A 12,060-nucleotide genomic window follows, 5' to 3' on the forward strand; every position below is an offset into this window, starting at 1 on the left:
TCTCTGTCAATTATGTGTATGTATGTATGTAAGGACAGGTTGATGGTCAATTTCGCTGGTACAGTGATAATAAAGGGTTCATTCAAAACTGTCCCAAGGTCTGATGAATCAAAAGTAGAAATTCTTTTTAGAAATCATGGACACCATGTTCTCCAGGCTAAAGAGGAGAGGGACCATCCGGTTTGTTATCAGTGCACAGTATGAGGGGGCATTATGAAGGGGCATTAGTGCACATGACATGGGTAGCTTGTACATCTGGGAAGGCATCATTAATACTGAATGATATAAACACATTTCAGAGCAATATGCTGCCATCCAGACAAAATCTTTTTCAGGGAAGGCCTTCCTTCTTTCAGCAAAGACAATGCCAAATCACTTTCTGCGCATATTACTATGGAGCCATGAGGGTTTGAAAGAGTCTGGGTGCTAAACTGGCCTGCCTGCAGTAAAAGAGTCCAGGTGATAAACAGGTCTGTCTGCAGTAAGAGAGTACTGGTGCTAAACTGGCCTGCCTGCAGTGAGAGAGTACAGGTACTAGATTGGCCTGTTTGCAGTAAGAGAGTATGGGTGCTAAACTGGCTTGCCTGCAGTAAGAGCCCAGGTGCTAAACTGACTTGCCTGCAGTAAGAAAGTATGGATACTAAACTGGCCTGCCTGCAGTAAGAGAGTCCAGGTGCTAAATTGGCCTGCCTGCAGTAAGAGAGTATGGGTGCGAAACTGGCCTGCCTGCAGTAAAAGAGTCTGGGTGCTAAACTTGCCTGCCTGCAATAAAAGAGTCCAGGTGCTAAACTGGCCTGCCTGCAGTCCAGGCCTGTCTCCCATTTAAAACATTTGGTGCATTCTGAAGGGCAAACTATGACAAAGAAGACCCCGAACTGTTGAGCAACTGAAATGGTATATCAGGCAAGAATGGAACAACATTTCTCTTTCAAAACTACAACAACTGGTCTCCTCAGTTCCCAAACGCTTACAGAGTGTTGTTAAAAGTAGAGGTGATGCAACACAGTGATAAACATGCCCCGTCCCAACTTTTCTGAATTGTGTTGCTGACATCAAATTCAAATGAGCATCTATTTTTCAAAAAAACAATTACAATTTCTCAGTTTCAACATTTGATATGTTGTCTCTGTACTATTTTCAATGAAATATAGGGTTTCTGTGATTTGCAAATTATTGCATTTGGTTTTTATTCACAATTTACACAGCATCCCAACTTTTTTGGACTTGGGGTTGTAAGTATCAATGGATCAAAAGTATGTGTCACTCTCTAATAAAAAAAATAGTTAGTATTAGCAAATTGCTGTTGTATAAGAGGAACAAAGCACTCTGGGATTGGCTGTAATAGGAAAATAACCAACTTTAGAGCAGTAACAGTAATTCCACTGTTATCATGCCATCTCATTGTTGATCATGCCATCTCATTGTTGATTATTTTTCTTTCACATAGATTACGTGGGTGCACACCTACTGTTCACTACGCACTGCTGTATATTCATAGAGCCAGGACAAATTAACACACTGTCAGGAAACTTGTCTGTAAGCTGTGATTGGGCAGAAAGCTCAAACAACACAAAAACACAAGAAGCAGCTTGTGTTGTTAGAGCAGTGTGTACACACCCTCTTTGCAGAGGCCAAAGTCAGCAATTTTCACAAAGCCTTCAGTGTCCAACAGCAAGTTATCCAGCTTCAGATCCCTGTTAAAGAAACCACATGACCTTTTATTTTTCTGACTGTATGTGTGTTGTGTGTGTGTGTTCTCTCGAAGTAATACTTATCCCTTCTTACCTGTACACAATCTTATTGTCATGAAGAAATTGTAGGCCCAAAACCACACAAGCAGCATAGAACCTGAAGGACACACACACACACACACACGCATAGACCAAAGACAAACACAACATATCAAGACATGAGCAACAACCAAGAATAAAATAAATACCACATACGACACAAATACAAATACCACCACTCATCACTGTGCACCTGACTGCTGAAAAACAGGTAACATACACACACCAACAAAATTCATCTCATCGTCTCTAGCCGCTTTATCCTTCTACAGGGTCGCAGGCAAGCTGGAGCCTATCCCAGCTGACTACGGACGAAAGGCGGGGTACACCCTGGACAAGTCGCCAGGTCATCACAGGGCTGACACATAGACACAGACAACAATTCACACTCACACCTACGGTCAATTTAGAGTCACCAGTTAACCTAACCTGCATGTCTTTGGACTGTGGGGGGAAACTGGAGCACCCGGAGGAAACCCACACGGACACGGGGAGAACATGCAAACTCCGCACAGAAAGGCCCTCGCCGGCCACGGGGCTCGAACCCGGACCTTCTTGCTGTGAGGTGACAGCGCTAACCACTACACCACTGTGCCACCCACCAACAAAATTATTATTTTAGGTGTCTACCACAATATATATTTTTTTAACTTTACAGCTGTAATATGCGGATATTAAAAATGACCAAAATTACTGGGACAATTGGATGCTCAGCTGTTCTATACCCAGGTGTGCGTTATTCCCTCATTATTTCACTCACAAGTACATAAGCGGATAAAAAGTATGGAGTTGATTTCAGGTGCAGCTTTAAAATTTCAGGCCCGGTCCCACAATACCAATAACTATAACTACAATGATAACTACAAATAAATCAGTCCCCTGCAGTTTATGTGGTCGGTGCTCACACCAGACCGATAACGATAACTATAGCCCAGGTCTGGGTTTATCCGTATCGCTGAGATTGCTTCTGGAGCCATTTTTCCAGGCCTGGACCTGATCTGATTAAACATCTGACAAATCATGTAATTGTTTACATGTGACGTTGTCTGAGCACATGCTATTTTTCCCCGGGCATCTTTGTACATCTTTGTTGCATCATGAAGTCATGGAATACGGATTCACAGAAAATAAAAAAATATAATACAAAGCACGCATCTTTTATTCACGTATATGTGATTAATTTCCATGAAATATCAATAGTAAATTAATAAAGTAAACATATAAATTCAGGTAAGATATTTAAATTATGAACTTCGGCAGTCCAAACATTAATTGTTTCGGACTTCTTAATTTTTTATCTGTGATGCATCATCTGTATGAAATCGGTAACCAATCTGTAATATACTGAAATGTCCATGGCCAATCTGTAAATTATTAGCATCCATGCTGCATCCGTATTAAAATCTGTAACCACTCCGTGTTTTGTATCCTTTTTTTTTATATTTCCATAATCCGTGACCTATCGGTATTTTATCAACCACCAGAGTGTGTACATGGGTTGTTTTGGAGTCCAAGCTGTACAGTATGACCTGGGATAATGTGCTACTACTTGAAAAAAACTTCCATGACTATTCCTAAGTTGCATGCGTTTATTTCCCTGAATATCAGGACCAAGCAATATTATCGTGGGGATTATAGTTGTGGTGTTTCTGCCCTGGACTGGAACTAAATTCAGGCTGAGGGATAGTCAGAGTTGGAGTGATAGGTATAGATATATAGTTATCAGTGTTGTGGGACTGGGCCCATAGATTCCGTTGCTGTTAACTCTCAGTATGAAGTCTGAACAGCTGCCTCAATCGGCTGGAAAACCAAAACAAACCCAACAGAGAGATCACAAAAAACATTAGGTGTGGCCCAATCAATAATTTAGTACATTCTTAAAAAGGAATAATGCACTGGTGAGCTCAGGGACACCAAAAGCCCTGGAAGACAACGGAAAACAACTGTGGTGGATGGCAGAAGAATTCTCACTCAGTTATCCAGGTGAAGAACACCGTCCAGGAGATGGGTGTATCAGGGTCAAAGTCAACAATTAAGAGAAGACATCACTTCACCAGAGTGAACACTGAGGGTTTACCACAAGATGTAAACCATGCAAGTCTCAAAACAGGAAGACTAAAAACATTTAAAAAAAAACAGCCTGTACAGTTCTACAGTTCTGGAAGACAAAGATTAGGATGATGTGAAGAGAAGAGAATGGAGAAGAGAAGGAACTGTTGATGATCTGAATTAGACCAGCTCGTCTGATAGCGTGGGCGTACATGGCTGCCAGCGGAGCTGCTTCTCTTGGGTTTATTGATCATGTGACTACTGACAAAAGAATTGTGAAGTGTGTAAAGCTTTACATTATTATTATTACAGCTATCTGCTCACACTGCAGATGAACCCACCACGATGATGATGACCTGAAACACACTTCGAGCAAGAGCAACCCAAGACTTTTTTAAAGTGAAGAAGTGGAAAGTTCTGCAAAGGCCGCGTCAATCACCTGAGCTGAATCCACCAGAGCTGCACTTCACTTCCTGAAGGAACAACTGAAGACAAAACGCCACAAGAACAAGCAGGAAGTGAATAAAACCTGGCAGAGTATCACCAGCGAAGAAACCCAGTGTCTGGTGATGTCTGTGGGTCCCAGAACACACAACAGCGCTGTAATCCCTCCACTGATAACCTGGTTTAGATGTAAATACTAAATATTAAAGCTGAAAGGCTGCACTTTGAGCTCATTACTTAATTTCAACTCCTGGACACTGTGGTAGAAACTTACAATAACAATAACTGCATCAATGTCCAAATATTTATGGACCTGGGTGTACACACACACACACACACACACACTTACACGGAGCGCGGCTCGGAGAAGACGTCAGCGTGGATGTGCATCATGAGGTCTCCCCCGGCCGTGTACTCCATGACAAAACACACGTGCTCTGGCGTCTGGAAGCACGCAAACAGATTCACCAAGAACGGGTGGTGGGATCCGGTCACTGTCTCAAAGATCCGCTTCTCACACAGCAAACTGAGGGAGGGAGAGAGAGAGAGAGAGGCAGACAGACAGACCAACAGAAAGAAAGAGACAAAGAGAGACAGAAAGAGACAGGCAGTAAGAGAGAGAGAGAGAGAGAGAGATGAACAGAGAGAGAGACAGACAGAGAGAGAGATGAACAGAGAGAGAGAGACAGACAGACAGCCAGAGAGAGAGAGAGAGAGAGAGAGACAGACAGACAGACAGGCAGAGACAGGCAGACAGAGAGAAAGAGAGAGACAGACAGCAGTGTGGTAGACGCTAGTTATTGTGTGAAGGTGTGTAGGTGACTGAGAGCAGTGCATTGTGGGTAAAGTGGCAGTGAGCTGTACCTCTCCACCTCGTCTCGGGCGATAACATCTCCCTTCTTCAGCGCTTTAATGGCGAACAGCGTCTTGGAGTTCTTGTGCTCAGACAGCAGCACCTGAGACACAAACACCACGCAGACATGACACACATTTGTGTTTGTGGTCATGCAGACGTGTGTGTGTGTGTGTGTGTGTGTGTGTGTGTGTGTGTGTGTGTGTATGGTGTGTACCTTGCCAAAATGCCCTCTTCCCAACACAGCAATGAGCCGGAAATCCTGCAGACAGAGCGGCCCTCTGCTGGGCCTATACACACACACACACACACACACACACACACACACACACACACACACACATTAACAAACATGTCTGAACAAATACACATTCACTCACACACACACACACACTGTACCTGAGCACTGATACAGGATCAGCTCCTGCTGTACTGCTCAGTGATCATTATTGTAAATTCATAACAACAGCTCGTAAATCATCTGTGTTCAATTTGGAGACAGTGTTTAGTGTTTCAAGTTGATTCAATTCACAATATTGGGTTCACGATTCGATTTCCCATCCTATTCAGTTTTCAGCCACTAATCATCAAGAGGTTTTATACGGAATCCTTCAGCTTATTGCTCAAAGACTTTTACTTTTAATATGAGTCGAATACAGCCTTCAGTATCAGAAGTGAAACTGATTAAAACTAACAATGAGCTGATTTTCTTGTCATTTTCAGATCCTGATCTCTGAGCAGTGTGAACTGAAGCACCGTGTCAGAGGTGAGATAACAGCGTGCTGAGTGACAGGGGCTGTGTGTCCGTCACATTTTCATATCAGATTGTCACTAGTTAAATATACGATTATATTATTATAGTGGTGGTGGTGATGGTGTGAGGCGATACCACCACTATGGTGGTGTAGTGGTTAGCACTGTTGCCTCACAGCAAGAAGGTTCTGGGTTCAAGCACAGTGACTGACGAGGGCCTTTCTGTGTGGAGTTTGCATGTTCTCCCCATGTCTGTGTGGGTTTCCTCCGGGTGCTCCGGTTTCCCCCACAGTCCAAAGACATGCAAGTTAGGATAATTGGTGTCTCTAAATTGACCGTAGGTGTGAATGTGAGTGTGAATGGTTGTTTGTCTCTGTGTGTCAGCCCTGTGATGACCTGGTGACTTGTCCAGGGTGAACCCCGCTTCTCACCCATAGTCAGCTGGGATAGGATCCATCTTGCCTGCGACCCTGCACAGGATAAGCAGCTACAGATAATGGATGGATGGATGGATTATGATAGTGAGTTGTGATGTTGTAAGTCCGGTTTGAGCTGTGTCCAGCGGAGTGTGTGAAACACTTCCAGATAAAGGGCAGGAAGCACATATTGTGTGGGGGTGTGTGAGAGAGGGCCATACTGTGTGTGAACATTTGTGTGAGCGTGTGAGTGTGTGTTGTGCTGCATGTTGGCCTGGTTCAGTGAACTCCATATGGTGTGACAGTAGGAGGTGCACCTGCGCTGGGAACTGTGAGAGCCACGCCTACCCGACCGCTCTGGAGCTACATCAGGGGGAGAGACTGCTTCTGAGATCTGAGAGAGAGAGAGAGACAGAGAGAGGAAAAAAATATTATCATTAAAATTGTTAACTTTTGCTTCCTGACCTTATCATTAATTCATGCCAATAAAGCTATTTTAATAAAGGAAGCAAACAGAGAGGGGGAGAGAGACAAAGTGAGAAAGAAAGACAGACAGAATGACAGCTAGAGACTCAGGGTATGTTTGAAACAGGGAAAATGCTGCCTCAGGAGGATGTCTAATAAAACAGTGAGGCATCACGGATCGAAGTCTCCTTTCCTGTCTTCTAACTGCGCCAGTTCAAGGCAATATTGACGTATCCGCAATACTGCCTCTTAGTGTTGTAGTGAAGTCCACCTAAACCAAGACCAAGTCATGACCAAGACCAGAGTGTATCAAGACCAAGAGAAAACCAAGACTTTGAGGGATTGAGATCAAGTCAAGACCAAAACCGAAGCAGAGCGAGACCGAGTCAAGACCAAGACCAAGGCAGAGCGAGACTGAGCCAAGACCAGGACCGAGGCAGAGGAAGACCAAGTCAAGACCAAGACAGGGCAAGACAGAGTCAAGGCCAAAACCAAGGCAGGGCGAGAACAAGTCAAGACTAAGACCAGAACAATGTGTGAAGGGGGGTGGGAGAGGGGTCATGGCTGAAGAAAGGAACAAAATTTTCAAATTAGCATTGAGTCATGTTATTGGTTGCATCTGAAGCATGGATGTAAAATTTCAATCACAGTAAGAATATTAACAAATAAATCAGACAATTTGGTGAAATGGGCGGCACGGTGGTGTAGTGGTTAGCGCTGTCGCCTCACAGCAAGAAGGTCCAGGTTCAAGCCCCGTGGCTGGCGAGGGCCTTTCTGTGCGGAGTTTGCATGTTCTCCCCGTGTCTGCGTGGGTTTCCTCCAGGTGCTCTGGTTTCCCCCACAGTCCAAAGACATGCAGGTTAGGTTAACTGGTGACTCTAAATTGACCGTAGGTGTGAATGTGAGTGTGAATGGTTGTCTGTGTCTATGTGTCAGCCCTGTGATGACCTGGCGACTTGTCCAGGGTGTACCCCGCCTTTCGCCCGTAGTCAGCTGGGATAGGCTCCAGCTTGCCTGCGACCCTGTAGAACAGGATAAAGTGGCTACAGATAATGAGATGAGATGAGAGAATTTGGTGAAATCCCCACAGTTGTGGTCTTGACCAGTCTTGAAATAAAATCCCGAGTCCTCTATATCTGATTCTGAGTAAAAATGCGCTTGATTCCGAAATGAGACCAAGACCTTCAAAAAGTGGTCTTGAGACCGGTCTTGAGTACTACAACTCTACCGCCTATTACCCATAAATCTGTGCGGCAGTCCCTCCAAGCAACAGAATAAAAACATGCCAGATGAAGCTTTGCAGAAAACTAATTTCATTACGAATGTATAAAGGAAATTTTGGTTTGTTTTTTTTTTTGCTTTGATTTTTGAAAAGTGACCCATAAGTAAACACTTCACTAGCTTATTGTCAGAGATAGTTGGAGATGGCTATAAGTGCCGCAGATGTTTATTATAGAAAAGACAATCAGGCAAACAATCCAAATCGGTGAGCATAAATTGAGAACGGTGAAACAGGCAATTGTTCGAGCGAGGCACAAACAGAATATCGTAGACAAGGCAGGATCAAAATGAGGAACAAGAAATCAGGGATCAGGAAACCAGGAGAAACAATCAGAAAACAAAGGCTCAGTAATGTGTCCAGAACACAATACTTCGCAAACTGAGAGTGCATTCCAAGTCCGTATATAGGCGCACTGATTGTGCCTTAATCCTGTGCAGGTGTGATTCATTCGCAGCGTGCGCACGTGAATCAGGTCGCAGTGCACGCGAGAGTTAGCCAACGCGTGCGGGTGTGACACTTCTAGACCTGTGACTGTAAGGAATTAATTTTGATATGATTTATAAGGCTACTACTTGCCAGCTTGCTCAAAAGGAACAAGTTTAGTTCCAGCCTGCTAATGTCACACGTTACTGTAACTGCTGTCCTATAAAAAGGTTGATCGAAACAAACGTTTGTACAAAATGCCTTCAGTCGAAAGTTCTGCCTCACGAGGCACCTGTCTGTAACAGTTTAGAACACACCCACAGAGCGAGACAGAGACTGAGAGAGACAGAGAACGTCAAATGAGGGAGGAGACAAAGGAAGAGAGTGAGACAGAAAGAAAAAGAGACAGAGGAACAGAAAGACAGACAGGCAGAGAGAGAAAGAGAGACAGAGATGAAGGAAGAGTTAGACTTACAGTAGGCAAACACCATAATGTCCGTTTCAAACCAAAATACTAATTACAGTACAATAAACACAAACACACATTCAATGATTTGTACATTTATGCCAAAAAATATCTCTCTCTCTCTCTGTTTTTCTGTGTAGCTCCTCCCTCCCTGACATTTGGCCCCACCTCCTTTTTCTGTTAATTAGTTTCGTACGAAAATATCATAATTATTTTTCATCATTATATAATTAATCCTGTAATCTCATAATTAATCTCAGAAACCCCCTGACAGCACCATCTGTTTTTCATCTTCTCACCATCCTCTCTCTCCTTTAGTCCTCTCTCTCTCACTTTCTCTTTCTCTCAGGACAGGGCGATCATTTTTAATTTTGCTTAAAGTGTTGCTGATTGGCAGCTAATCAAATTAAAGCTGCAGGGAAACAGGGTTCATTGAACCTCTCTCTCTCTCTCTCTCTCTGTGTCTTCTCTTTCCCGCAGGCCCTGTGCACTGATATTACCTTACATCCCACTGCTGGTTCAACAAAAGGGCATCAAGTCTACACACACACACACACACACACACACACACACACACACACACACACACACACTTTTCTCTCTTTTCTTCTTTCTGACATATCATTCAGTCAGAGGACAATAAATATCCTATTTCCCATCTCTGTGTGTGTGTGTGTGTGTGTGTGTGTGTGTGTGTGTGTGTGTGTGTGTGTGAGAGAGACCTCTCTCCTCTGGCTCTCAGATGATTGTGGTGGAGATGTACTCTCCACGCCTGCCTTATCTTCTGGGATTAGTCTGCAACACAAACACAAGTATAGTGAAATACCAATAAATCCATTTGCTAGCAGTGTGTGTGTGTGTGTAAGCGCTCACCCTGTGTGGTGTGTGTGTGAGTTGTGTGAGTAGCTGTTGCTCGAGGTGCTGCTTGGGATGGCGTTCTTCAGCAGGCGCACCCAGGTGGCGATGTCCACATTCATCTGCTTTGCCTTCAGGAACGCTTTACCTGAAACCACACTGACACTGACTCCTCCTACTCACACCTTTATTCCTCTTCTACCACATAATTATCAGCAGCGCCATTTACACTCATTAATCAAGGACATGTCAGAGGTTTTTTTATCTGTTCACAGTGACATGAACTGCCGTGGAACGTTAAAGGAACGAGTTCTCTTGATCAGCATCATGTTCCCTCGTGGCTGTCTTCCCTTATCAAGCATTTTATCAAGAAAACAGAAAGCAGCGAAATCAACATCCTCCGTCTTTAGACTTTCCTGCGTCAGAAAATGCAAAAATTTCATCTACAAGGTGCTGACACTGGAGACTCCTTCCAGAAAGTTCTCCCTGGTTTGTTAACTACCGAACTATGAGGGCAAGATGCTGCATTGAGCAGTTTAAATGTGAGGACAGTAGATACAGTGTCTGTCTGAAGTGAAGGAAATAAGTGTGTGTGCACATCATTGTCCCACTGAACTCCAGTGTGTTCTCTTTCTCACCCTGCTGTTTGGAGAAGATCTTCTTTTGCCTTTGGAGTCGGGGGCCTCTCTCTATTACAGGGTTAAAGAACGTCACCTGGACACACAACATTACAGGCATTTAGCAGATGCTCTTATCTGGAGTAACATACAACACACCCAGAGCAGCTTGGGGGTTCAGTGCCTTGCTCAAGGGCACTTCAGCCATTCCTGCTGGTCTAGGGAATTGAACCAGCAACCTTTGGGTCCCAAAGCTGCTTCTCTAACCATTAGGCCATGGCATCCACATGCAGAGAGAATCAGTAGGATTATCCAAGTCAGCAGGATATCCAGCTGTATACCGTCTCTCTCTGTGTGCATGGTGTGTGTGTGTGTGTGTGTGTGTGCGTGCGTGTGCATACCTCAGCTAACATTAAACCCTGTGGCTCCAGCTCTAGGTGTATCCTGTGTCTCTCATTGTCCAGAAAATCCTCCAGTTTGAGATATTTGAGTGCACAAAGAGAACGATAATCCCTCCAGTACACTGCGATCTCCATCTCTCTGGACTGGGATACACACACACAATGATACACAAATAGTTTGAACGGCAAACACTCACACTAATATATACGAGCAGACACACAATTCAACACACACACCCTCTCTAGTTCAATGGTGAAGCTCTGGTCCCAGGCCTGCTCTCCCACCGTCCTCCAGCTCGTCTGACCCACTACAGTGTTCTCCACCTTTAACACTGCACTCACCTCAGCTGAAGACACACACACACACACACACCAATCAGTACACATCTACACAATCACACACAGTAATCACACTAAAGCTTTACTGTTTATAAGCTGTGAGACTCTGGGCTTTGACACGAGGTGCTCCTGATCTCACTATTGACTCCTGTTGATTTTTATTTAAAGTCTGCATGTTCATATGTTTTGGCCGTTATATATTCTAACACTGTTCTGCCGAGTTCAGTTCCTGTGTACGTTTAGTGAATAATGTGATTGGGATTGGGCTCGAGATCAGCACCACGGCCAGCGACACCAGACACCGGACATTTTAGCGTGTGTGCCTCCTTTAGTGTGGACATGGACACACACACACACACACACACACACGTCGTGGTCCGAGCCAAATTCAGCGCTGCCTGGCTGGAGAGTGATGATGACCTCGCTGTAAAAACACACTCATAATTTGGGATGTAATGGTAAACAAAATTCAAATTTGATCAGATACGATATGATGAATACGTTCCAGAATGTGTTGCTCCGTATTCGATTGAAGGGAACGAACCAACAAAATTAAAATTAAGCATGGCTTATGAACCATTGATACACTCTGGCCAAATGAGTTGATGTGCACTAGTGTGCAGGGTTGCCAGGTCTCATTAAAAGCTACACACACAGACGCTTACACGAGAGCTCCTCTGTCTTGCTGGGCATTTTGAGGCTCAGGCTGCTGAGTTTGAAGGATCGTCCATCACTGGGGCTGAAATTGGGCAACACCACCGCTGAGCTCCTGCTGCGGCCAGGGACCATGTCCAACACACTGACACACCCCAACAAGTGCACCTGCAGAGTGCCTACCACACACACACACACACACACACACACACACACAAAAAAAAAGTAAATACATAAGGAAAGGGAGGATATA

General features: G+C 44.3%; 1 protein-coding gene across 2 annotated transcripts in view; it reads right to left on the minus strand.

Annotated features, from left to right (window-relative positions):
• The window catches only part of pkn1b (protein kinase N1b), a 58,805-nt gene that overhangs the window by 10,937 nt on the left and 35,808 nt on the right, over nucleotides 1-12,060 (minus strand). For both annotated transcript variants that reach the window (XM_060904401.1, XM_060904402.1), the window contains 12 exons: nucleotides 11,819-11,986; nucleotides 11,052-11,161; nucleotides 10,815-10,958; nucleotides 10,435-10,510; nucleotides 9,815-9,944; nucleotides 9,664-9,736; nucleotides 6,623-6,699; nucleotides 5,354-5,426; nucleotides 5,148-5,239; nucleotides 4,633-4,809; nucleotides 1,786-1,848; nucleotides 1,618-1,694 (listed from right to left, as the gene is read on the minus strand). In XM_060904401.1, coding sequence (XP_060760384.1) covers nucleotides 1,618-1,694; nucleotides 1,786-1,848; nucleotides 4,633-4,809; nucleotides 5,148-5,239; nucleotides 5,354-5,426; nucleotides 6,623-6,699; nucleotides 9,664-9,736; nucleotides 9,815-9,944; nucleotides 10,435-10,510; nucleotides 10,815-10,958; nucleotides 11,052-11,161; nucleotides 11,819-11,986 — 1,260 coding nt within the window. The remainder of the gene's footprint in view (nucleotides 1-1,617; nucleotides 1,695-1,785; nucleotides 1,849-4,632; nucleotides 4,810-5,147; nucleotides 5,240-5,353; nucleotides 5,427-6,622; nucleotides 6,700-9,663; nucleotides 9,737-9,814; nucleotides 9,945-10,434; nucleotides 10,511-10,814; nucleotides 10,959-11,051; nucleotides 11,162-11,818; nucleotides 11,987-12,060) is intronic.

The sequence above is a fragment of the Neoarius graeffei genome, chromosome 22 (genome assembly GCF_027579695.1).
Source record: "Neoarius graeffei isolate fNeoGra1 chromosome 22, fNeoGra1.pri, whole genome shotgun sequence".
In the NCBI taxonomy this organism is placed as follows: domain Eukaryota; kingdom Metazoa; phylum Chordata; class Actinopteri; order Siluriformes; family Ariidae; genus Neoarius; species Neoarius graeffei.